This window comes from Rhinoderma darwinii, chromosome 3 (assembly GCF_050947455.1).
Source record: "Rhinoderma darwinii isolate aRhiDar2 chromosome 3, aRhiDar2.hap1, whole genome shotgun sequence".
Lineage (NCBI taxonomy): Eukaryota > Metazoa > Chordata > Amphibia > Anura > Rhinodermatidae > Rhinoderma > Rhinoderma darwinii.
In genome coordinates, this window is record NC_134689.1 from 427721032 (window position 1) to 427748020 (window position 26989).

Sequence of the window (26989 nt, forward strand, 5' to 3'; positions counted from 1 at the left end):
TTATGCAATGATATTCGTTGCAGAAAATCTGATGTATTTTCGAAACCTGTGGACATACCCAAAGTGACAGTCAGATGTCACAGACAATGTCAGATATGAAAAATGTGGCCCTGTCAGAAAGGTAAATAAAATACTGGCTGCAGAGACGAGGGGTTAAGAGAAAATAACAACAGATTACACATATTTCTGAATATTTTCCTGTACGTCTTTCTTAATGTCCTTATTTCTCAGACTGTATATAATGGGATTGAACAGAGGAGTAAATACAGTGTACAGCAGGGATAGGATTTTATTCATGTCCGATGATTGTCCACTTGTTGGAAGAAAATAAACACTGAATATTGTCACGTAAAATATGAAGACCACAGTGAGGTGGGAGCTACAGGTGGAGAAGGCTTTCTGTCTACTGATATTAGATGGAATCCGTAATATAGCACCGACAATGTTACCATAAGAGATAACAATTATTATACTGGGAATTATCACTAATGGAACGCCCATTAAAAACAGTTGTAGATTTAAAATAAACATATCAGAACATGAAATTTCCCGTAAAGGAAGAGGATCACTGAACAAATGGTCGATGATATTTGGTCCACAGAACTTTAGCCTTGTTATTGTTAGGGTGTCACTGAATGCACAGAAAAACCAGGATATGGCAGTCAATCTCACACAATACCCGCTTGTCATGATAGAGGTGTAACGGAGGGGGTTACAGATGGCCACATATCTGTCATAGGACATCAATGTGAGGAGAAGACATTCAAATACTTCAAAGACACTGAAAAAATACAACTGAGTCATACAACCAATAAAACTGATGGTTCCTCCATTTACGAGTAGACTATGGAGCATCTTGGGGACAATATTTGTGGTTAATAATATGTCACTGATGGACAGTTGTGAGATGAAGAAGTACCTTGGAGTGTGGAGGTTCTTGCTGATAGACACCAGGGTGATGATCAGGAGATTCCCACATATTGTTGCATCAAAAACAATAAAGAATAAAAGGAATAGTACAATTCTTAAGAGGTGACTGCCTTGAAATCCGATGAGGAAAAACTCGGTGACCACAGTCAGATTTCTCTGCAAGTAGAATAATAACGTAGACTTCAAGTTACAATAAGCCATGTGTTATATTACTCAGGTCAGGAATAGTACTGGTGGGATTGTCCCGGGCCCATATGATGTGAACGACTTTACTATACACCGATCAGTCATGACATTAAAACCACCTGTCTATCATTGTGTAGGTCCCGTACAGCTCTGATCCATCAACTCATAGACTTCTCAAGACCTCTAACATTTTTCTGTGATATCTGGCACCAAGATGTTAGCAGCTGATCCTTTCTGTCCTGTAGGTTGTGAGGTGTGACCTCCATGGATCAGAGTTGTTTTTCCAGCACATCCCACAGATGCTTCATTGGATTGAGATTGAGATCTTGAGAATTTGAAGACCAAGTCAACACCTTGAACTCTCTGTCATGTTCCTCAGACCAATTTGAACAATTTTCGCAGTGTGTAAAGGGAAGAGTCCCCTTTTAATGGAGATAGAGGGGGTAAGTATCTATTTACATATATTGTGAATAGACATCACGTCTTAGCTGGAACTGATGTTTATTAACTCTCAGGACACTTCAGTAACGTTAGTGTGTGTGTATGTGGCTGCACATAGTGACCTAGTAAGATCACTATGTGCAGGATATATGAATGGAAAGAAGTGTATGACGCTGATTGGTCACTGATTAATCACTGATTGGTCAGCGTCATACACTTCTCTCCACAACGCCCACTTTGTCAAAAAGTAACGCCCATTTGGTCATTAAGAAAGTCGTTAGCATAAATCTAACATAGGTCATAACTCTGTCAAAAATTGATAGTTTTTCTAAATATAAAACACTGCTGTAATCTACATTACAGCGCCAATCACATTATGTAGAAGATAGGGCACTTATAATGTGGTGACAGAGCCTCTTTAAGGGTGTCAGATGTATTGTACAGCTGACACCAATGGACAGCCAATATGCCACTCTAGCAGCCGGGCTCGAAGATAACTCCGATCCCGGCCAATAAATTCCTTAGATGCCAGACCGCAGTAGCTAAAGAGTTTGACATCCCATTAGAGCTGATTGCGAGGTCGCAAAAGGTTACCACGGCTGTTGGGGGCCTATGAAAGGACCCTAGTTCTACCAGTGGTATCTGTGTAATACTGACAGGCACTAATGATTTTGAGTATTAATTTTTCCAGAGCATTAATACAATTGATTAAATCAACTCTACTGGTGACACTAAGGAACAAAAGTAAAATAAAGTGTAAAAAAAAAAAGTCTCCAAAAAGAACAACTTTTTGTATTCTAAAAAAAAATATTCTGCCAAAATATTAAATTCTAAAACATTCTCTTTAAACTTTCCAACCTTCCTATTGTACCACTCACAAGGAAATCCTTCACACTCTCTACCTCACCAGAGGAGCTATTTTTTTTCTAAAGGCATCACCATATATTTGGATCAATTTGCTTTTGAGTTCCAATTTTAAAAACAAATAATTTCAATAAATAATTAAATAAATTAATTTAAATTTAAAAAAATAATTACAAAATTATATATATACATATATATAGATAGATAGATAGATAGATAGATAGATAGATAGATAGATAGATAGATAGATAGATAGATAGATAGATAGATAGATAGATAGATAGATAGATAGATAGAGAGAGAGAGACACATATGTAAGTTGTCCATTGAGGTCCTATCTTTTGCCCGGACAGCATAGAATGGCAAGCAACATTTTTTTGAGGCAGTTTTTCAATTTGTTTTATTTTTAGCCACAGCCAGGAGTGCGTCCAAAAGAACGTAAAAATAGCAGGAGAACTTTAATCTTAAAACTGTTATTGTGAATCCAGCCTCGTATACTGTAGTGATGAGATGAATCAAAATGTACAGCAAGTGATTGATTAACATACATTTCTATGGCCAGTTTTATATGAGATAAGTATGGGTGCATTTCTTTAAGAGTATTAATGCTGTAAATCTTTGCCCAGGTCTATAGGTTTTAGGGCCTAAATTTACGGCCATTATACACTTATTAGAAACTGGCGTTAGGGTTGGGATTTCCCTTACATCAAGCTGGACACATCATTATTCTACTTGTCTTCAAAACAGAAGACACATCTAATACATACAATGAAATTGTGTTAAAAGTCCAGGGACTTTTAAGGCGATTTTCCCTTTAAAATGAAATAAATTACAATAATCATTAAAATTCCTTAAAATGAGCAGTTACTTAACAGAACTTACATCCGGTCCATGTCCATGTCCATGTTCTGGAACAAACATTTTCTTATAGATAAATAATGTATCGCAATTATAATCAATATTAATAGAGAAGATCCCAGGATGTAGCTGAGGACTGTTCAAGATCAGAGGCTTTCCAGTTTAACCCGTTAGGGACCGCCAATACGCCTTTTAACGGCGGCCACTAACGGGCTTTATTCTGATGCCTTTGCCTTTTCACGGCGCTGCATCAGGATAAAGTAAACAGAGCAGGGAGTGTCAAATCTCCCTGCTCTCAGCTGCTAGAGGCAGCTGAGGGCTGGGAGCGTCCCTGCTCTGCCGGGTGAGATCGATATTAGTATCGATCTCACCCGTTTAACCCTTCAGATGCGGTGCGCAATAGCGTGCACCGCATCTGAGTGGTTTTGGAGAGAGGGAGGGAGCTCCCTCTCTCTCCCACCAACACCCGGCGATAAGATCGCCGAGTGTCTAATTCTCCGATGGCAGCCGGAGGCCTAATAAAGGCCCCCAGGTCTGCATGGAGCGACTGCCTGCTAGATCATGCCGGAGGCATGACCTAGCAGATGCCTGGCCGTTTTAAACGGACAGGCAGTAATACACTGCAATACAAAAGTATTGCAGTGTATTACAATAGCGATCGGAGAATCGCATATTATAGTCCCCTAGTGGGACTAGTAAAAAAGTGAAAAAAAAGTTTAATAAAGTTAATGAAAAAAAAAAAGTGAAAAAAATGAAAAACCCAGCTTTTCCTCTTACAGACTGCTTTACTATTAAAAAACCAAAATAAAGTAAAAAAGTTACACATATTTGGTATCGCCGCGTCCGTAACGACCCCGACTATAAATCTATAACATTATTTAACCCGCATGGTGAACGCCGTAAAAAATTTAATAAAAAACTATGGAAAAATTGCTGTTTTCTGTGAATCCTGACTTTAAAAAAATGTTATAAAAAGTGATCAAAAAGTCGCATCTACTCAAAAATGGTACCAATAAAAACTACAAGTCTTCCCGAAAAAAAAAAAGCCCTCATTCAACCGCATCGGCGAAAAAATAAAAACGTTACGGCTCTTCAAATATGGAGACACAAAAACAAATAATTTTGAAAAAAAAGCGTTTTTACTGTGTAAAAGTAGTAAAACATACAAAAACTATACAAATTTGGTATCGTTGCAATCGTAACAACCCGCTGAATAAAGTTATGGTGTTATTTATATCACACGGTAAACGCCGTTGATTTAAGACGCGAAAAAGAGTGGCGAAATTTCAGGTTTTTTTCTATTCCCCCCCAAAAAAAAGTTCATAAAAGTTAATCAATAAATAATATGTCCCCCAAAATGGTGCTATTAAAAAGTACAACTTGACCCGCAAAAAAACAAGACCTTATACGGCTATGTCGACACAAAAATAAAAGAGTTATAGCTCTTGGAATGCGACGATGGAAAAACGTAAAAAATGGCTTGGTCATTAAGGTCTAAAATAGGCTGGTCATTAAGGGGTTAATGAAGTTGTGTGATATAATATATAGTGATCAGACACATGATCACAGTAATAACATATGAAGCATAAAGTGATGACTACCTGTATATATACACAGAATGAACACAGGTGACGTGGAGATAAACTCTATGGAGATGGTTTCTCATTGTCTCCTGAGCTTCTGTTGAGTGAAGAAAATAAAAATCAACTTATTCATCATTAACTTTTACTTTACTTTCTTGATTCGCAGATCAATTAATTTCATCCTTATGGAAATAAAGTTTACCATTAAGGGGAAAAAGGTCAGAAAGTAAAACACTATTAGAAGAGGAAACTTTTTATTTGATAAAGTAAAAAGTTTAAGAAATGTTGTATTGAAAACTTCACACGTAGATTAACACCATATATAAATCATAATAAGAAAATATAAAAAATATAATCACAGGCCTCATGTACTCGGCTATAGTACGGCTCTATAGACCAATCAAGTTATATGGAACAATGTTATGACACCAATAGCATTCTATGGGGCCTTATGGTACTATTTCATTGCCTGAAATGGGGGCTGTAAATGAGCGCTGATCAAGGAGACAGCTCGATGATTGGCTTTTGTTTGCTCCTTTCACATGGAGCAATGATTGGATACGAATAGAGACGAATGCTCGTTACTCCGATCGCTCGTTCCCATACATTTTCATCATGTCGGCAGAGCAGCTCTCTGATTACATGGGGAGATGTGATGCTGACAACGGTGATGTTTAATTCTGCATAAAAGAGAAGATCGGCCGATGAATGAGCGTTTGCTCTCCCATCGGCTGATAGTTGCCCTGATTACACAGGGCAATGATCGGGAAGGCGCGTTCATATGAACGCTTGTTTGCCTAAACATTGGCCCATGTATTAGGTCCTTTACTGTACCTCCTTATGCCCCTAATTTCGTGCAGAGGTTTTATTCTGTTGTATTCCGGTTTAAAAAAACATTCTCATGTCCCATCAGATGCCATATTACGAAGCATTGTTTAAAGTCCTGGAGTTCTCATGCTTTGTGCTAAATCCAACATAAAGGAAACTGTATTAATTTGTCTTAAAATCTTCAAAGGATCAATAAATCTAGGCCCCAACTTGCCACATGATTGTTTTATACTGATGTTTTTGGTCTACAACCACACTCTATCTTCCCCTTTGAATTAATGTGGCGTGTGGTGGCGATCAAACTTGTGTTTAGCACAAAGGGCAGCTGAGCCCAAAGCCCAATGGCCCTTACACCACACTGACTTAAACATCTTAATCCTCAGTCTAAGCAATATAATGTCAAAACCCACACAGCCGGCAAATTAAGACGACTTGGGGTGAAAACCATATTTACAGAAAGACAGAGGGACATTAGTGAATTCATGGCACAAGTTGTTATGAGCAGAAACTGGACCCAATTATCATGTAGTTATTAAACATAATACCGGAGATAATGTTCTAATGTCTGGTTTACTCTCTCAGTCTGAACATTGGTCTGTGGATGACAGGCAGTGGAGAAACCCAAATCAATACCTAAATTTGCACAAAACGTGAACCCCTTTCAGATACGATAATTTCAGGAATACCATGAAGTCTCACCACTTGTTGAACAGCTAGCATAGGTTGACTTTACATCTTTGACGGTGCCAGGTTCCTCTTTTGACATCTAGGGTGATGCCAGGTTCATCTTTTGGGATCACCAAAGATGCTAGACCCAGTTTTGTGCATCACCACGTCTGGCGCAACCTGCGGCACCTGTGCTGCAACTGTCTCCATCAGTACCAGAGCTGTGGCCACCGTCTGGACTATCCAGGTACCCTTGTGCGGGACATTGTATTGCTGGGGTTTCCTGTTGTTTGGCCAGCTGCCTCCCCACTACGGCGGTACGGCCTTGTGGGTCCACTAACCCGCTTCGTGAAAGTACGCTCAGGCCATGGACCCCGCTGGTCAACCTGAGACTTGGACGACACAAGCCATGCTGGCCGAGATCATAGTCATCATCACACCCATTCCTGCGGTTCCTCCTGCTACACTTCCTGTCTGTACCAATCCCCTGTGTTTCTTGACGCTACCTCCATGCTATAACGGAGATCCGAGGTCCTGCAGGGGATTTTTGAATCAGTGCTTGATCCACTTCAGACTACATGCCAAGTCCTTCTCTTCGGATTACGTCAAGATCGCCTTCATCATCTCTCTCCTTACTGGGAAAGCCGTGGAATGGGCTAATCCTCTGTGGGAACATCAGGGACCAGAGAGCCGTGACTTGCAGTGCTTCTTACAGACCTTCCGCTCAATCTTTGAGGAACCTGGAAGATTTTCTTAAGCTGCTGCATCCTTGCTGACCCTACATCAGGGAGACCTCTCCGTGGGCGAGTATGCCATTCAGTTCCGTATCCTGGCTGCTGAATTGACCTGGAACAACGAGGCTTTGGTGGCCACTTTCTGGCAGGGACTGTCTTCAGGGATCAAGGACGAGCTGGCTGCTCACGATCTGCCATCTACCCTGGACGATCTTGTCCTACTCGCCTCCCGGGTTGACATGAGGATCCGGGAGCGTTCCCAAGAGGTTCTCCAGGAGAGAGAACTTCCTAGACTGGATTCTACTTTTCAGCAACCCTCCTCAGTCGTCCCAGCAGAGGATCCGATGCAGAGTAACTATGTCAAATTGTCTACCGAGGTGAGACAACGCAGACGCACTTCTGGACTTTCTCTGTATTGCGGCCTCGGGGGCCATATTGTGTGCCTGTGTCCCCAGAGGCCAGATAGACCCCATTGCCTAGAACTGATTGGAGAGATGTAACGGTACCTAATAAAGCCTTCTGTTCCAAGTTGACTATTCCTGTGACCCTAGTATCCGGCGAGAGGACACATCAAGTTTCTGCCTATCTTGACTCTGGTTCTGCTGCAAACTTCATCTAGAAAGAGCTTGTGGATCATCTTCAGTTGCCCACAGTCCCCCTAGACACGTCTTTGGCTGTTGCCTCAGTTAATGGACTGCCTCTGCCTGATCCCATCGTTTCTAAAACCAAGCCATTGAAGCTTCAGGATGGAGTCCTTTATTCTGAACAAATTTATTTCCTTGTTTTGCCCAAGGCCATCAATCCTGTTCTACTGAGCCTGCTTTGGCTTCGACTACATGCCCCAGTCCTGGACTGGAATTCTGGAGAGTTTCTCCAATGGGGCTCCAAGTATCATGGTCGTTGTCTGTTGTAGATCCATCCTGTCAAGCCTCCTCTGCCTCAGTCATTGCCTCCACAGTTTACTCAGTATGCAGATGTTTTCTGCAAAATGGAGGCTGAGACGCTGCCTCCACATCGGACTTATGACTGGCCCATTGAACTTGTTTCTAATGCCTCTCTTCCCTGTGGTCGAAGATTATCTTCTCACCTTGCCTGAGTCTCTATCCATGTCGGCCTATATCAAGGAGAACCTGGAGAGGGGTTTCATACGAAAGTTTTCCTCCCCGGCCGGGGCTGGATTCTTCTTCGTTAAAAAGAAGGACGGATCCCTTCGACCCTGCATTGACTACCGTGGTCTCAACCAGATCACAGTTAAGAACAAATACCCGTTGCCACTTATATCTGAGCTGTTTGATCGCATACGAGGAGCCAAACATTTTTTCTAAGCTAGACCTGCGGGGGGCTTATAATCTAGTCCTGATTCGCCGGGGTGATGAATGGAACACGACTTTCAACACCCGGGACGGGCACTACGAATACCTAGTGATGCCCTTCGGACTGTGTGGCGCTTCCGCAGTGTTTCAGGAGTTTGTTAATGATATCTTTCGAGATCTCCTCTATGTCTGTGTTGTTGTTTATCTCGATGATATTTTGATTTTCTCCCCAGATCCGACAACTCATCTGAGGTATGTCCGTCAGGTTCTACTACGATTAATCATTTATACGCCAAGCTGGATAAGGGCGTCGTTGAGAAGAGTTCTCTGCCCATCCAGGGCTACATCATCTCGGATCAAGATGGATCCTGAGAAAGTGAAAGCTGTCCTGGAGTGGCTACATCTTCAAGGCTTAAGGGCCATACAGCGGTTCCTGGGATTCGCCAATTTCTACCGGCAGTTTATTCCTAACTTCTCTTCTCTGACGGCTCCCATCTCTACCCTTACCAAGAAGGGTGTAAACGCCAAGGTGTGGACTCCAGAGGCAGAGTCCACATTTATTAGCTTCAAGAAAGCCTTCACTTCAGCTTCGATCCTCCATCATCCTGATGTATCTCGGCAGTTCTCACTGGAAGTGGACGCCTCCTCTGTTGGTGCAGGTGCACATCTGTTCCAGAGGAGCACCAAAGGAAAAGCAGTAGTATGTGGCTACTACTCAAAAAAAAATTCTTCTGCTGAGCGCAATTACTCTATTGGAGATCGGGAGCTGCTGGCCATCAAATTGGTTCTGGAGGAGTGGAGACATCTTCTAGAGGGCGCTGCTCACCCCATCCTGATCTTCACCAACCACAAGAACCTTATGTACCTTCAGTCTGCACAACGACTGAATCCCCGTCAAGCCAGGTGGTTGCTGTTATTCACCCGTTTTCAGTTTGTGCTCCACTACTGTCCCGCGGACAAGAATGTGAGGGCCGATGCCCTGTCCAGATCATTTGAGACGGAAGACACGGTGTAGTCCCTTCAGACTATCATAGACCCATCCTGCATTGTCACTGCTAATCCTCTGCTGGTTAGAGACATCCCTCCTGGGAGGACTTTTGTTCGGTTGGCCGACAAGAGAAGAATTCTCCGCTGGGGACACAGCCCCTAACTGGCTGGGCACGCTGGTGTCCGTAAGACCCGAGACCTAATTGCTCGTCACTTCTGGTGACCCACACTACCTAAAGATGTTCTGGACTTTGTCTCTTCTTGCACGGTTTGTGCCTCTAACAAAGTTACTCACTCCAAGCCTGCCGGCCTGCTTCAACCTCTGCCTGTGCCCAATGCCCCCTGGCAGCACATTGCGATGGACTTTGTCACTGACCTCCCCCCCTCAGCAGGATGCAACACCGTTTGGGTTGTGGTGGACCGGTTCTCTATGATGGCCCATTTTATCCCGCTGACCGGCCTACCTTCTGCTCCTCGACTTGTCGAGTCTCTTCACTCTACACATCTTTCGCTTGCATGGCTTGTCTCTTCACATCGTGTCCGATCGGGGTGTTCAGTTTACTTCAAAGTTCTGGAGAGCCCTCTGTAAACTCCTGGATGTTAGATTGGACTTTTCCTCAGCGTATCACCCCCAGTCCAATAGGCAAGTTGAGAGGATCAACTAGATCATGGAGAATTATCTCCGCCACTTCATCTCTTCACAGCACGATAACTGGGTACAGCTTCTTACATGGGCCGAGTTCTCATACAACAACCACACAAGTCCACCACTTCCACTCCATTTCACATTGTGTACAGTCCACATCCTAGAGTCCCTCTCCCAGGAGGATATGATCATTTATCAGGTATGTCCACGATCCCCACACCTTATAATCCTCATACATCTTATACATTCTCTACTCATGAGGATATGATCATATATCAGGTATGTCTACGATCCTTACACCTTATACTCCTCATACATCTTATACCTTCTCTACTCATGGGGTTATGATCATATATCAGGTATGACTACGATCCCAACACCTTACACTCCTTATATACCTTATACCTTCTCTACTCATGAGATTATGATCATATATCAGGTATAACTACGATCCTCACACCTTATACTCCTCATACATCTTATACCTTCTCTACTCATGGGGTTATGATCATATATCAGGTATGACTACGATCCCAACACCTTACACTCCTCATATACCTTATACCTTCTCTACTCATGGGGTTATGATCATATATCAGGTATGACTACGATCCCAACACCTTACACTCCTTATATACCTTATACCTTCTCTACTCATGAGGTTATGATCATATATCAGGTATGACTACGATCCTCACACCTTACACTCCTCATACACCTTATACCTTCTCTACTCATGAGGTTATGATCATATATCAGGTATGACTACGATCCCAACACCTTACACTCCTTATATACCTTATACCTTCTCTACTCATGAGGATATGATCATATATCAGGTATGACTGCGATCCTCACATGTTACATTCAGAGACCTGGGTGGAAGTGATCATCGCACCTGTATGGCCTGGCATAATAACTACCGGGGTTGACAGCAATAAATTATTGAGCACAGAGATTTGTTTGCTCAACAATTTTACGTTTGTTTGGCTGCCCTGATATTTTAGGGTGTAGGTAAGAGTGTCAAAGGCTACGAGTAAATAAAATGTTATGGCTTTTGGAGATTAGTTTCTCAGATATTGTTTCTTTATTTTATATTGTTTCCTTATTGTAAATGAGACTAAAATTCAGCCGTCGTGACAAGGTTTTTCTGGGCGAACCGCACAACGCAGGTTCATGAGTTGTGGTAGGCATACTCTGGGATATTTACAAACATCATGCTTATAAACCTCAAACAATATGAACAATATGACCACAACTAATAATATAAAATCTGCTATCACCAATATCAGTACCCCCCCTCCAGGTTTGGATTCCATCAGTGCCATAGACAGTAAGAGGCACTCCAGTGTTTTTTATTTTTATTTTGGCCCCTGTTTGTAATTTACACCAGGTAAAGGTAGGGCAGTTTATTCTCTTACTTGGCACATTTTTGCAGTAATATCTTCGCTGACCGCTCGACGTATCGTCACGAGTCTTGGCGTACATACCCAGGAGATGGTGACATATAATAGTTTCGGGGCTCGTAACTCCACATTGAGCGATTACGGAAATAGTTTGGTAAAACTGTCAATATTAAGCTCTAAATAAGGGAATTCCGCCATGTTTATGTTTATGGTGCAAAAGTGGAGTCCCCTTTTAGAAAAGACAACCAAGTCAGGTGTCGTATTGTTCGGCTTTGCAAGGCGAACAAATGGACACCTAGCTCAGGTCCATGGGGTCACGGTTCAGTTTTCGACTCTGTCAAAGTTTTCAACTACGCGTTTTTGTTGGCCGTAAACCGTGCATGCCACCGCCACTAAACTGTAGATAATTTTTGGTGAGACCTTTAGTGGTAAACTTCCGGAGTCAGAAACGACGCCGGTCGCTTCCCTGAAGATTTCATTTTTGACTTTGCACCACCGGTGGTGATGGCAAAAGTCCATAACGAACCGTGTCCGTCCATACAAAACTTTCGGTCCCAAAAGGTAAAATAGACTCTAAAATACACTCTACCGCGCTTGGAATTTTTTCACCACTTGAACCATAAAACGCTTGTTAGAGGCTGGAGTAATGTCTTCCCCAGGTAAGCGACACCCACGCACCCGACCACCCACATGATGTAAAAGAAAACCTGATTAATCAGACCAGGCCATATTTTTCCATTGCTCCATGATCCAGTCCTGATGCTCACGTGCCCATTGTAGATGGTTTCGGCAGTGGCCAAGGGTCTGCATGAACACTCTGACCAGTCTGCAGCTACGCATCCACATACATAGCAAGTTGCGATGTTCTGCGTGTTCTGACACCTTTCTATCATTGCCAGCAGTAAATTTTTCAGCAATCTGTGCAACAGTAGCTGTTCTGTGGGATCAGACCGGACAGGCTATCCTTCACCCCCACATGCATCAATGAGCCTTGTGTTGCTGGTCACCGCTTGTCCTTCTTGGAGCACTTTTAGTAGGTACCAACTACTGCAGACTTGGAACACCCCACAGGACATGACGTTCTGGAGATGCTCTGACCCAGTCGTCTAGTCAACCCAATGTGGCCCTTATCAAAGTCTCTCGGATCTGGACCCTTGTACATTTTTCCTGCTTCCAACACATCAACTTCAAGAACTGCCTGTTCACGTGCAGCCTAATATATCCCACTCCTTGTCAGGGGGGATTGAAATGATATTATCAATGATATTCACTTCCCCTGTCAGTAATGTTGATGTTATCGCTGATCGGTTTATATGGTCTATATAATAAGTTTGATGGCTTTGAGGCGATTCGCTTTTAAGACATTATTTTTTCATTAGAACTAAATTGTAAACGTTTCTAAAAAAAAAACATTGCTGACGAGGCTTTTGTGGGCCAAGCGCGCATCACAGAACCTTGAATTTTTTAGAATAGGTCTAAGCATGCCAAAGCTTAACCCTGACCTTGGGGTTCTTCCACAGTTAAATTTCAAGATATAATTGCTTGGGGAAAAGTTGACCTTGCACAAAGATCATTATAGTTTATGATATGAGAGAATCCGTGGGAAAAAAACATTTGTCTGCATTTTTCAAGTTGTGGAGAAGTATTACTTCTGCTACAAGACAAGGGAGACTGAAATAGGGATCTGTGTTATAGTATTTCAGCCTCCATCGTCTGGGTCTATTAATAAAAAAATCACCTGTTGGAAAAAATACCTGCAGAGTAAAATATCACAGATTCATTCACTTCTAGTTCACAACACAGACATGTGTCAGAGGATTAACTTTTTATTTTTAATTGTAATATGCTTTTTTTTGTTACACCTCATCATTAATAAATACATATTATATATTTATTTTGAATATAAATCAAGAGAAAAAGCAAAACATTCTCTATTCATTTCATTTTTTTAAATTTCAAATACAGTAGTTTCTAATAAAACCTTCCCAGATACAGCAAATGTCAACATTTAAGCTGATGCCTCCAATATCTGTAGGTCCATGATTAAGCAGCTGCATACAAGCCTAAGCTCACCATGTACAATGCCAAGCATAGGCCCAAGAGATGTAAAGCACCCCACCACTAAACTCTTCAGCAGCGTGCACTCTAGTGTGATTAATTACTATCTGGCAGGTAGGTAGAGAAATCTGGTTTGGTGGATGCCAGGAGAACAGTGGATGCTTGCATAGTGCCTAATGTAACTTTTAGTGGCGAAGAGATAATGGTCTGAGGCTGTTTTTCTGGGTTTGGATCCTTATTTCTAGTGAAGAGTAATGTTAATACCACGACATACAAAGACATATTATGCATTTTCAACTTCTATTATTTTGGGTGACTTTGCCCCTGTGCACAAAGCGAGCTCCATAAAGACATAGTGTGAGGAGTTTGGTATTGAGGAACTCGAGTGGCTGCATAGAGCCCTGACCACGACCCCAACCAACACTTTTACAATTGTTTGAAAAGCTAATTGCGGACCACAGCTTCTCGTCCAACATCAATGCCCGACCTCACACATGATCTTTTGGCTGTATGGGCACAAATTTCCTCAGACATACTCTGGAATCTTGTGAAAAGCTTTCCTGGAAGGTTGAGATTGTTATAGCTGCCAACTCCATATTAACACCCATGCTTTTCATAGGATGTACAACAAGCTCAAATAGGTGTGATGGTCAGGTGTCCACATACCTTTGGCCAGATAGTAAATAAAATATTAGTATTAATTTACCAGATCACACGCTTATGTAGAGTTACCTGCACGGCTTTCCTAATGTCTTTATTCCGTAGACTGTATATAATGGGGTTTATGAAAGGCGTAATCACAGTGTAGAGCAGGGATAGGATTTTGCCTATGGCGACTGTTTGTCCTTTTGTTGGGAAAATATAAACACTGAACAAAGTCGAGTAAAATATGGAGACCACAATGAGGTGGGAGCTGCAGGTGGAGAAGGCTTTCTGCCTACCGGTACTGGATGGAATCCTTAAGATTGCTAGAATGATGTAAGTATAAGACATTCCAATAATTGTGGTTGGAATTATTACAATGGGAATGCTCTGTAAATACATTTCCAGCTGAATAATAAAGATATCAGAACAGGCAAGTTCTTTTAAGGGAACAAGATCACAGAAGAAATGGTCAATGATATTTGGTCCACAGAAACTTAGCTCTGATGTTGTTATGGTGTTAATCAAAATAATAAAAGATCCAAGAAACCAAGAGATGACGGTCAATCTCAGACAATGTCCACTTGTCATGATAGAGGTGTAACGGAGGGGATTACAGATGGCCACATATCTGTCATAAGACATCACTGTGAGGAGAAAACATTCAAATACTTCTGAGACACCGAAAATATAAAACTGAGTCAAACAGTTGATAAAGGTAATGGCCCCGCCGTTATCCAGTATAATATGGAGCATGTTGGGGACAATAGTTGTGGTCAACAAGATGTCACTGATGGACAGTTGTGAGATGAAGAAGTACATTGGAGTGTGGAGGTTCTTACTTATGGACACCAGGGTGATGACCAGGAGGTTCCCACATAATGTCCCACAGTAAACCACCAGGAGAAGAAAGTAAAGTAAAATTTGTAAATCTTGACTGACTTGAAAAGCTAAGAGGAAAAACTCAGTGACCGCCGTCAGATTGTTCTCCTGTGAGTAGAACAGATAGTTATGATGTAATAAACCAAAAACTGAAACTATTTTATCATAACTTACAAGAGCGAGACTGCTCCAGACTGTAACATGTTATATCGTAAAGACTTATAAGAAATGTCGAATATGTCCCTTACACATACAGTGACAGTTCTAACTATTATTTCTAAGCTATTAATTCACTTAATATTTACCATTTATGATCGATCACATGTGTGCATCATTATTCCCACCAACATTCCCTAGTTTAATTATTTTTTATTAGATGACATAACACAATCAGAGTTAATTATGTCATAGAATTCTAATTATATTGCTCGTCTTTTACATTAAGAATTAAAGACATTTTTTTTAGAGGTAATGAGTATTTTTCTGTATTGACTATGGCAATGTAATTGCTTGTTATAAAATAAAAATAATAACAATAATAATAATAGTATTAAACAAATAAAAATAATAATAATTAAACTAATATGAGACAATTGCCTTCTTATAAAATGAGTAATGTATATTAAAGTATAAATAGATGATCATAGCTACATAAATAGATGTACATGTTTGTACACAATCTGGGTAGAGGTATGTGGACCCCTGACATCACACCTATATGTGTTTGACTGTTCCATAACCATGGGTTTTAAAAGGAATGTCACATCATCCCCAGACCATTATCTATTTTTCACCAAATGTTACAGCAGTATTCAGTATTCCGGTAGCTAGCGTCCTCCTGGCGTCTGTCAATACCAGATAGATCCATCAGATTTCCAGATAGTGAAACATAATTCATCACCCCAGAGAACACGCTGCTCCAGGGTCCAGTGGCTTTACATCCCTCCATCCGACACCTGACATTGTGATCTTAGGCTTGTGTGTAATAACCATCGAAACCCATTACATGAAGCTCCCGACGAACATTTCTTGTGCTGATGTCACTTACAGACGCAGTTTGGAACTCTGTAGCGTCATCTTAGAAAGTCTTTATTATGTCTTGTATCACAGAGGTCACCTCACAATACTTACATCATGTTCTTTGTTCTTCACATTCATTTTAACATTTTTGTTTTCTATGAATGTTAATTTTGTCCCCGAGGCAAATAAATGAAATTTAAGAAAACATCTAAACCATGTTGTGTGTCCGTCAGACTGAAGAATATGAGCTGATAATGGACGACCTGTAGATATTTATATAGAAAATGCAGGGAAGGTGCCGGGTGGAATAAGTCTGGGGAGAATTTTTGTCTCATGAGTCTTCGTTGTTTAAGTTAATTGAAGAATATAAATTATAGTGTAATTACCAGCTGCATTCTAATAATATCCTCATTAATTTGTTTAGAAATAGTTTTACATTTTATCTATAATAAAAAAATCCAGAAAAAAAAATAACGTGTTATAAATTCTGGGAGTTAAAGGGTGTAGCGTCCATGGCCGCGGGCCGTCGGGTTCACTCACCTCCCGACGCCCGCGGCCATGGATCTGTGAGCGCTGGTCCCCGTCTCCCTCCTAGGAGACGCCAGTGCTCACTTCCGCTCCGTTCGGCTGTGTCCCGTAGGGTGCGCACGCACACTCGCGCCCGGCCTTAAAGGGCCAGTGTGCGCAATAAGGAAATCGTCATCATCATCAACTGCCACGATTTCCTGGTCTATAAGAAGGCCCCTGGCCTTCTAATCCTTGCCTGAGCATTGTTAGTTTTCCCAGTCTGTCTTGCAAATGGTCCCTTAGTGTTTCCCGTTCCTGTTGTTACCCGTGCCTTGTTCCCCGTTCCTGTTTCCCGTGCTTTGCCTTAGTATCAAGTTCTGCCACGTCCGGTGTCATCTGCCACGTCCAGAGGAATCTGCCACGTTCGGTGTCATCTGCCACGTCCAGAGGAATATGCCATGTCCTGTGTCATCTGCCACATCCCGAGGAATCTGCCACGTCCTGTGTCATCTGCGACATCCGGAGTCATCTGCCACGTCCAGAGGAATCTGCCACGTCCAGTGTCATCTGCCACGTCCAGAGGAATCTGCCACATCTTGTGTCATCTGCCACGTCCAGAGGAATCCGCCACGTCCTGTGTCATCTGCCACGTACGGAGGAATCCGCCACGTCCTGTGTCATCTGCCACGTCCGGAGGAATCCGCCACGTCTGGCGCAACTTGCGGCTCCTGTGTCATCCTCCACGTTTGGCGCCATCCGCTGCACCAATCTCATCTTTGCCAGAGCTGCGGCCACCATCTGGACTATTCAGGTACCCTTGTGCGGGACATTGTATTTCTTGGGTTTCCTGTGGTTTGGCCAGCTGCCTTCCCGCTACGGCGGTACGGCCTAGTGGGTCCACTAACCCGCTCCGTGACAAAGGGCTAGTACTGTCAAAAATATGTTTAGCTTATTTTAGTTATTGCTAGTGATTTGTTTTACTGTTATTTAATCATTCCATATACATTTATTTTTTATTATGCTTTGTTTACTTTCTTGATACAGTATTTAATGGAACTACCCCCTCCTCTCTTTACAGCAGTAGTGAGATTCTTTACTTTTAAGTTCATTGAGTTTTCTATAATTTGCTAGGGTGCCCCCTCCCCAATCCACACACTCGCTTGATGTTCCTACTGTAGATCTCAATCTAATTGACACTCCACTAAGTCTTATAGTACAGATCTATCTGAGGCCCCATGCACACGGCTGTGCCCATAATCACAGCCCGCATTTTCGAGCTGTGCTACCATACAAAGTATGGGAGCTTGGCCCGTAAAATGCAATAGAACGGGCATTTTCCTTCATTTTCAGAATATTTCTACGGCACGGGCACTCATCCGTGGCGATACGGAAAGGTTTCCATGGCCAATAGAACTGAATGGGTTCATAATCGCAGACCGTAAGACAATTTTTACGCTCGTGTTCATGGGGCCTTAATGTTTGGGTAAACACCCAAATCAATACTGAACACTGTATTTACTCATTTAATACATCCCAATATATACAGTGTGAGGGTTTAGCATCAGGAGAGGTTGGTACAGCGGTTTCTTAGTAGCCGGAGACAGGGACACCGTGCATTAAAGTTCATAACAGGGCTTTGCCTGTGTTTTATTCTTGTCAAAGAAACAGCCTCTTGTACAACAAGGCAAAATACAAAATAAATCCTGCTCGTCTGAGCACTAACTAAACAAGATATTATCTAACTATACCAAGTGCCTTCCTACCAGGCACTGGACACTAAGTAACACAGGTCTTTACTCACATAGAATACAGGCTACTCCAGACTTAGTAGTCTCCAGTCTGACTCAGGGGTGAGACTGACACAAACTGTGTCTGCACCTTTTTATACACAGGCTGCAGGAACAGCTAATTGAGCAGCATCCTTGTCCTACAAACTGAGATGGACTAGGGATTGGGGAACCCGCCCTGCTCTTCCCCAATCCAACTCCAGGCCCTTTTTCCGGCTTTTCCTTAAGCTGAGATTGGAAAGCTCGAGCTTTCTATTGCAAAAAATACTCATTCCCTGGAGCCTAGGATACATATGACAGGATTCTAGGGGAAATGTACCTTCCCTCAATGACTTTACCTGTCACTGTCTCACATACCCTCTTCCTCTGTTCGAGCCCGTGGGATCGGACACATTTAGCTACAAGGCAGTGTGTCCTAGACAAAGCGTCAGCATTGCCCTGCAGTTTTCCTGCTCTGTGTTCCACAGTATATTTGAAGTTCTGCAAAGTAAGAAACCACCGTGTAACTCTTGAATTTCTCTCTTTAGCTTGACACATCCACGTAAGAGGAGAGTGGTCTGTAACCAACCTAAACCGACGACCCAATAAATAATATCTCAGGGCCCACTTAATTGCCAAGCACTCCCGTTCAACTATGTTATAGTTTTTCTCAGCCGGGGTAAGTTTTCTGCTCAAATAGGTCACAGGATGTTCCTCACCACCCACTTCTTGTGACAGAACTGCTCCGAGCCCCACATCAGAAGCATCAACTCCTTTTTGAAGTCAGGAGTGACTAAGACTGGTTGGTTACACAGGGCCAGTTTCAACTCTTGAAAGGCGCTTTCAACCTTCGTGTCCCACTTGACCATGACAGACTTACTTCCCTTGGTAAGATCCGTCAGGAGCGCTGCTGTGCTGACAAAGTTTGGAATGAACCTGCGGTAATAACCTACAATTCCTAGAAAAGCTCTGACCTGCTTTTTGGTTGAGGGCTGGGGCCAGTTTTGGATAGCCTCAACTTTGTTGACCTGTGGCTTTATCACCCCTCTCCCAATTATGTACCCCAGATACCGTGCTTCCTCCAAGCCTAAGGAACATTTCTTTGGGTTTGCTGTTAACCCCGCGGCTCTGAGGGAGTTTAGTACTGCTTGTACTTTTGGTAAGTGGCTTTCCCAGTCATCACTAAAGATGATAACGTCGTCCAGATATGCCGAAGCATACCAACGATGGGGTTTGAGGACTATGTCCATTAACATTTGAAAGGTCGCTGGAGCCCCATGTAGCCCAAATGGTAATCAAATATATTGAAACAGACCATCCGGGGTGATGAACGCAGTTTTCTCTTTGGCGCCCTCCGTGAGGGGTACTTGCCAATAGCCTTTGGTTAAATCAAGTGTTAAAAAATACCTTGAATGGCCCAGTCTCTATATTAACTCGTCAACTCTTGGCACATTGGGTATGCGTCAAACTTTGACATCTCATTTAACTTGCGGAAGTCGTTCCAGAAACGTAATGACCCATCTGGTTTCGGAATCAATACAATGGGACTTGACAATTCACTTTTTGACTCTTCAATAATCCCAAGGTCTAGAATTTTCTTGACCTCCTCAGATATGGCTTGTCTACGAGCTTCAGGGACTCTGTAGGGTTTCAAGTGGACCCGAACCTGAGGCTCGGTCACAATGTCATGTTTTATTATACTAGTCTGTCCTGGCAGTTCTGAAAACACGTCTGTATTTCTCTGCACAAACTCTTTTGTCTCCTGTTTCTGTGGCTTTGCGAGGGATTCTGACACATACACATCTGGGTTAAGACTATAGGGGGTACTTACTGCCACGAGGGTATCTCTTTCTTTCCATGTCTTAATTAAGTTTACATGGTATAACTTCACTGTCTTCCTTTTACCTGGTTGGTAAACTTTATAATTTACATCCCCCACCTTTTCAATTATCTCATACGGCCCTTGCCATCTAGCAAGAAATTTGCGTTCTACGGTTTGCACTAAGACCAACACTCGATCACCAGAGTTAAAATTTCTAACTTTAGCAGTTCGGTTATACGCCCTGCTCTGAGCATCCTGAGCTTGCTCCAAGTGTTCCTTAACTATCGGCATGACCGCAGCGATTCGGTCTTGCATCAACGTGACATGCTCAATTACACTCCTATAAGGTGTGGACTCTTGCTCCCAGGTTTCCTTGGCTATGTCCAGGAGACCACGGGGTTGTCTGCCGTATACAAGTTCAAAAGGAGAAAACCCTGTGGATGATTGAGGAACTTCACGTACAGCGAACATCAAATAGGGCAGAAGACAGTCCCAATCCTTCCCATCCTTACTAACCACCTTCCTCAACATGCCTTTTAATGTCTTATTGAATCTTTCGACAAGACCATCAGTTTGAGGGTGATATATAGAGGTGCGCAGGTGTTTAATTTTCAGCAGTTTACATAATTCCTTGGTGATTTTGGACATAAAGGGAGTTCCCTGATCGGTAAGGATTTCCTTCGGTAAACCAGTACGGGAAAACATGTAAAACAACTCTCTTGCAATGGCTTTTGAAGAGGAATTTCACAAAGGCACTGCCTCAGGGTAGCGTGTGGCATAGTCCAACACCACTAGGATATATTGATGTCCTCTAGAGGATTTGACTAAATGGCCGACCAGATCAATGGCAATTCTTTCAAAAGGGATCCCAATGATAGGCAAGGGCACAAGCAGACTCCTAAAATGTGGCATAGGAGCCGTTATCTGACACTCCGGGCAGGACTCGCAATACCTCTGAACTTCCGTATATACCCCCGGCCAGAAGAATCGTTGTAAGATACGCTCTCTGGTCTTTTCGCAACCTAGATGTCCACCCAGCACGTGTTTATGAGCCAGGTCCAACACCGTTCTACGATACGGTTGGGGAATCACCAGCTGGTCAACAACCTCCCCACGTACGTTATCTATCCGATACAGCAAATCCTGGTTAACCGCCATGTGTGGAAACACCTTATCAGCCCCTGGATGTTGAGACACTCCGTTTAATACCTTAGTATTTTCCCTGGCTTTTACCAATGTGGGATCGTTAAGTTGAGCGGTCCCAAAATTGTTACGTGATACATTTAACTCTGGTATCTCAGAAATTTCCTCCTGCTCATCTGTTTCACCAGCAAAAACAGACAGGAAATTTATCAGGCTCAGTGGTCACCCCTACTGCTGGCACCTCAGCATCTTCGTTAAAGGGTTCTGGGCTAATCACAGCGCACACATTAATACCATCATTAACATTTACAGTGGAGGTTACATCTTTCTTCCTCCACAAGTCCCAGAACACTGGGAAGTCTCTCCCCAGGATCACACTGTGCATCAGGGACTTAACCACACCCACTTCATGGCAAGCGGTTCCACAGGAAGTCTCTAGAGTGACCAAAAGCGGTGGGGTATTCTTTAGTGTCCCCATGAATGCACAGGACCCCTATACTATGTCCGCTGAATGTTCCAGGGTCTATCAGGCTGGCATGCACCAGGGTAACCAGACTCCCAGAATCCAGCAAGGCACTCACAGTACACCCTTCCACTTTTACGACACACATTTGTTGTTCAGTCTCGTAAACCGTCTCAGCAGAACAAACAGGACGTGCAAACAAGGATTTTTGCCTTGCTGCATCACACTCCATTGGCTCAGTAGTCAGAGGACAATTGGCAGCAATATGCCCAGGTCCATAACACCGCCAACACTGTATGCGGCCCCGGTCCCCAACTTGAGACCCTGGTCTGGCCTTCAGTGTCTCTCTGGGATTTCTTCCCTCCGTCTGCTCCCCTTCTGAGCCACCTCCCTTAAAGACAGTCTTACCGGGTGCTCCGCACGATTTGCTGTTCCTGGGGTTAGAACATCCAGGCGGTACTTCTTGGAGTAGATCCTGAGTAGCTCTGTACCTTTCAATCAGGTTCACCAGCTGTTCCGCGTCTGTAGGATCTCCTTGACCGACCCAACACTGAACCTTCGGTGGTAAGGAGCGGATGTATTTGTCAAGCACCACTCTCTCCATGATCTGCGCAGGGGTTGATTCCTCTGGCTGTAGCCATTTCCTTGCAATATGGACAAGATCATACATTTGTGATCGCGCAGGTAGGTGTTCCAAGAAAGTCCAGTTGTGCACCCGTCGAGCACGCACATTCATATTAACACCCAGACGGGCAAGGATCTCACCCTTCATCTTGGAGTAATCCTTGGCATCCTGTTCAAAGTACGCCTTTTGCGGCTCTCCGGTTAGGAAAGGTGCCACCACTGCTGCCCACTGATCTGAAGGTAACTTCTCTCGTTCTGCCACTCGCTCAAACACCATGAGATAGGCCTCAACGTCGTCGGTGGGTGTCATCTTCTGCAGAGATGTCTGTACCACTGCACAAGTGGTTTGGCGCAAACCATGAGGCCCCGCTGACCTCTCCACTGAGGCCTGAATTTGGTCTTGCAAATGGCGATTAATTTGCTGCTGTTCTTTTAAGGCCAGTCTGTGGGCTTCACCCAGCAGAATATTGGTTTCAGCCTGTGCACGTATGACTTCCTCATGCACCATTCGCTGAGTCCCGCTGGCTTCTTGCAAAGCTGTGCTTATCTTCCCCTGGTTGATATTAGCCTGAATCAGCTGTTTAAGTATTTCATCCATTTTAACAGTCTCTTTTTCTAGCCCTGTTGCCGCCTTCACCCAAGACATACACTTCCAAGCACTCTCGGGGAGAAAAAAAATTGTGTTGTTGCCCCTAGCAACGATTTTCCGCTTGGAGCACCAAAAGTCCTTTTAAATAGGTGTTTGTCTCTTTAAGACCGTGCCCGCATCGGCCACCATATGTGAGGGTTTAGCATCAGGAGAGGTTGGTACAGCGGTTTCTTAGTAGCCAGAGACAGGGACACCGTGCATTAAAGATCATAACAGGGCCTTGCCTGTGTTTTATTCTTGTCAAAGAAACAGCCTCTTGTACAACAAGGCAAAATACAAAATAAATCCTGCTCGTCTGAGCACTAACTAAACAAGATATTATCTAACTATACCAAGTGCCTTCCTACCAGCCACTGGACACAAAGTAACACAGGTCTTTACTCACATAGAATACAGGCTACTCCAGACTTAGTAGTCTCCGGTCTGAGTCAGGGGTGAGACTGACACACACTGTGTCTGCACCTTTTTATACACAGGCTGCAGGTGCAGCTAATTGAGCAGCAGCCTTGTCCTACAAACAGAGATGGACTAGGGATTGGGGAACCCGCCCTGCTCTTCCCCAATCCAACTCCAGGCCCTTTTTCCGGCTTTTCCTTAAGCCGAGATTGGAAAGCTAGAGCTTTCTATTGCAAAAAATACTCATTCCCTGGAGCCTAGGATACATATGACAGGATTCTTGGGGAAATGTACCTTCCCTCAATGACTTTACCTGTCAATGTCTCACAACAGTTTTATAAATAAAGTATCACATCTTGTCCTTGACCTAAAAAAACATCTATCCAATCCGTCCCTATGTCACCACTGACATTGTACATAACTAATCCAGACTCTAATAATTTCTTGTCTAGACCCCTGTAACTCATGACAAGGGATAATAGAGTGCGGTCCAGTCTTACCTTACATCACGCTACTGTACCAATTCTGACACCCTTATATTACCCACTTAACATAACGCTAACTAGTCCAATAAAACACAGAGACTTTTGCTTGGAATGCATTGGACACAGCAGCCATTTTATTAACAAACAACAAAACAATTCCACAAATAAATATACTGGAAATAAATAACCACCATTGACATAAAATTGGGGAGGGAGGTCCTTGAAGCTCAGGAAGGAGGATCTGGTGACACTCTGTCCATAAAACTGTAATTTTACCCTCAGCCGCCCAAAACACAGGCTCAGGGATACCGTGACCAACCGCAGATGACTAAAAACATCACATGTATTTACTCCTCGGGACACCACCCAGCAGGAGTCCAAATCAACCAGATCCCCATAACATAATTTTGGGAGGGACCATCCCTACTATAATCCCCTTCCCCACCAAATTTGACCAACTCCAAGGACCTGCAACACCAACACAGCGAGCATATCTTGACCCCCTCAAAAATTGCCCACCCCATCCTCAAAATCAAAGTGACGCACAAACACCCTGCCATTTCTCACCACAAATGCAGACACAGCCCGATTCACCTTCACCAGTGCCCTATTAATCACCGACATGGACCTGACGGCCCTCCACGATTTACGAAGTACAATTTCCGACCATACCACCACCCCCCTGGTAAAACAGGACCATAGCCACAGCAGATCGAAATGTATGTCCCGAATCAGTTCTTGAAAAGGACGGATGCCCAGGTCATTCCCCCCAACATGAAGCACCAGAACATCCGGCGCCCTGTCCAGCCCTGCCGAATGATGGAACTCCGGCAAAACCCTCTCCCACGACTTGCCACGGAATCCAAACCTCCGCAATGTGACCACCGATCTTGCAAAACCCAGCTGGCACCCGTCCGGCCGAACCTCCGCCCGAACCACCGCCCAATGGACATACGAGTGCCCAAAGATCCATACCAGGCACGGGGAATGGTCTGAAAGAAAATCAAGAAAAAACATTAAACATGAACAAGAGCCAGCAGCACGAACCCTCGGAATATTGAATACTGAAAACAAGACAAAAAAACTCTGTCCGCATGATGCAGCAATGGACCAGACACTATATTGGTACCCCCCAAATAAGACATCAAGGTGCAAACCGGACACATGATTGCACCTGACGCTGTATCCAACACCACCCGTTTGCCCCTTCCTGACTGATCAGGCAAATTAAGAACTCCATCCTCCCTTCGGCTGCGTAACATCCTCTCTTAACACACCCTCCAGTCGCAAGCCACTTGGCAACACCAGTTCCCCCACCCGAAGCGCCCTGAAAAATGCCACTGACCTGGGCCCCTCTGTTTTCGCATGCGCAAGCGGAACCCCGGACCGGCTACACACCCACTCTATTGTTGATAACAGATTGCTACACTTTGGGGAACCTGCCGGCCCAACACAAAGAAAATCATCCAAGTAATGAATGATTGAGGCCACCCCCGACTCCTCACAAATAACCCACTCCAAGAAGGAAATAAACGCTTCAAAATAGGCACAGGACATCGAGAAGCCCATCTGCAAACTTCTGTCAACAAAATAACATCTGTAATGTCCGTGGCTGCGGACTGTCAGCAGGTCCAACCTCCCCCTGACAGCCGCAACCACGAGTCGGCAAGCGCTGACCCCAGCCTCCTCCTCAGGAGTAGCCAGCGCTCGCGTCCACTCACCTCAGCTGGATCCCGTAGGGTGCGCGCGCACGCTCGTGCCCGCAATTAAAGGGGCAGCATGCACTGGACATTCTTGTTGAACTTTGACCCGTGAGTAGCCTGGACTATAAGAGGAGTCCAGCCCCCTAGTTCTATGCCTGAGCATTGTTGTGTTCCCTAGTTTGTCTATGTGATGGCCTCCTAGTGTGTTTCCTGTTCCAGTCCCTGTCCCTTTACCTATACCTGTTTCCAGTTCCTGTTGCTAGAAAACCATACATCCCTGGTCTAGCACTGAATTGTGCCAAAGTCGTGCTGTGCTGCATCCACGTCTGACCTGCTACACCTCGCCTGATGTCTGCCTGCTGCCTAGTCCCAGCCGAGCCTGCCCTGCTACTGTCTGAGCTGCCACAGGTACCCTATATGAACTATTGACATTGCCCTGCGCCCTGTTGGCCAGCTGCCTGACCGCCAAGGCGGTACAGCCCAGTGGGTCCACAGAGCCTTCGTGACAGTAGGCCTGAGCTCAGGTGGGTTCAGGTGCAGGCGTAACATTCCCAGGCCTTTACTTTTGCACCATCTAAAGTTGACTCAAAAAAAAGAAAAAAAAAATTTAAATACAGAGATTTACAAACGGATGGGAAGCTCCATCGGTTGGCCCATTCTGACCAACCTCTCCTACGCTGATTGGGCCTATGGGGAATTCAGAGACCTGGGAGGAATTGATCATCGCACCTGTATGGCCTGGCATAAAAACTACCAGGGTTGACAGCAATGAATTATTGAGCACAGAGATATGTTTGCTCAACAATTTTACGTTTGTTTGGGTGCCCTGATTTTTTAGGGTGTAGGTAAGAGTGTCAAAGGCTACGAGTATATAAAATGTTACGGCTTTTGGACGATTCGTTTCTCAGATATTGTTTCTATATTAGATATTGTTTCTTTATTGTAAACGATCCTAAAATACAGCCGTCGTGACAAGGTTTTTCTGGGTGAACCGCACAACGCAGGTTCATGAGTTGTGGTAGACATACTCAGGACATGGTGATGCATGAACGTTCCAGGGCTCGGAACTTCACAATAAACAGTTACGGAAATATTTTGCTAAAACCGCTCAAATTTAGCTATAAATGAAGGAACTGCACCATGTTTCGGGGCAAGAGAGGGTTCCCCATTTACAGCAAATAACCGAGTCAGGTATCTTATTATTTGTCAGTGTAAGTCGAACGAATGGATGCCTAGGTCGATTCCATCAGACCCGCGGTTCATTGCTTGTTGTGAAATGCTCTAAGACAATATGTGGGATTCTCCTGATCATCACCCTGGTGTCCACCAGCAAGGACCTCCACACTCCAATGTACTTCTTCATCTCACAACTGTCCATCAGCGACAT

The 26989-nt window shown here is 43.8% G+C and overlaps 1 protein-coding gene across 1 annotated transcript; it reads right to left on the reverse strand.

Moving 5' to 3' along the window:
* On the reverse strand, nt 1–26989 carry LOC142750723 (olfactory receptor 5G9-like). The gene is made up of 4 exons (XM_075859708.1): nt 26918–26989; nt 14233–15132; nt 920–1086; nt 1–46 (listed from the first exon to the last, which is right to left on the reverse strand). The coding sequence occupies exons 1-4, from the start codon at nt 26987–26989 to the stop codon at nt 1–3; spliced, it is 1185 nt and encodes a 394-aa protein (XP_075715823.1).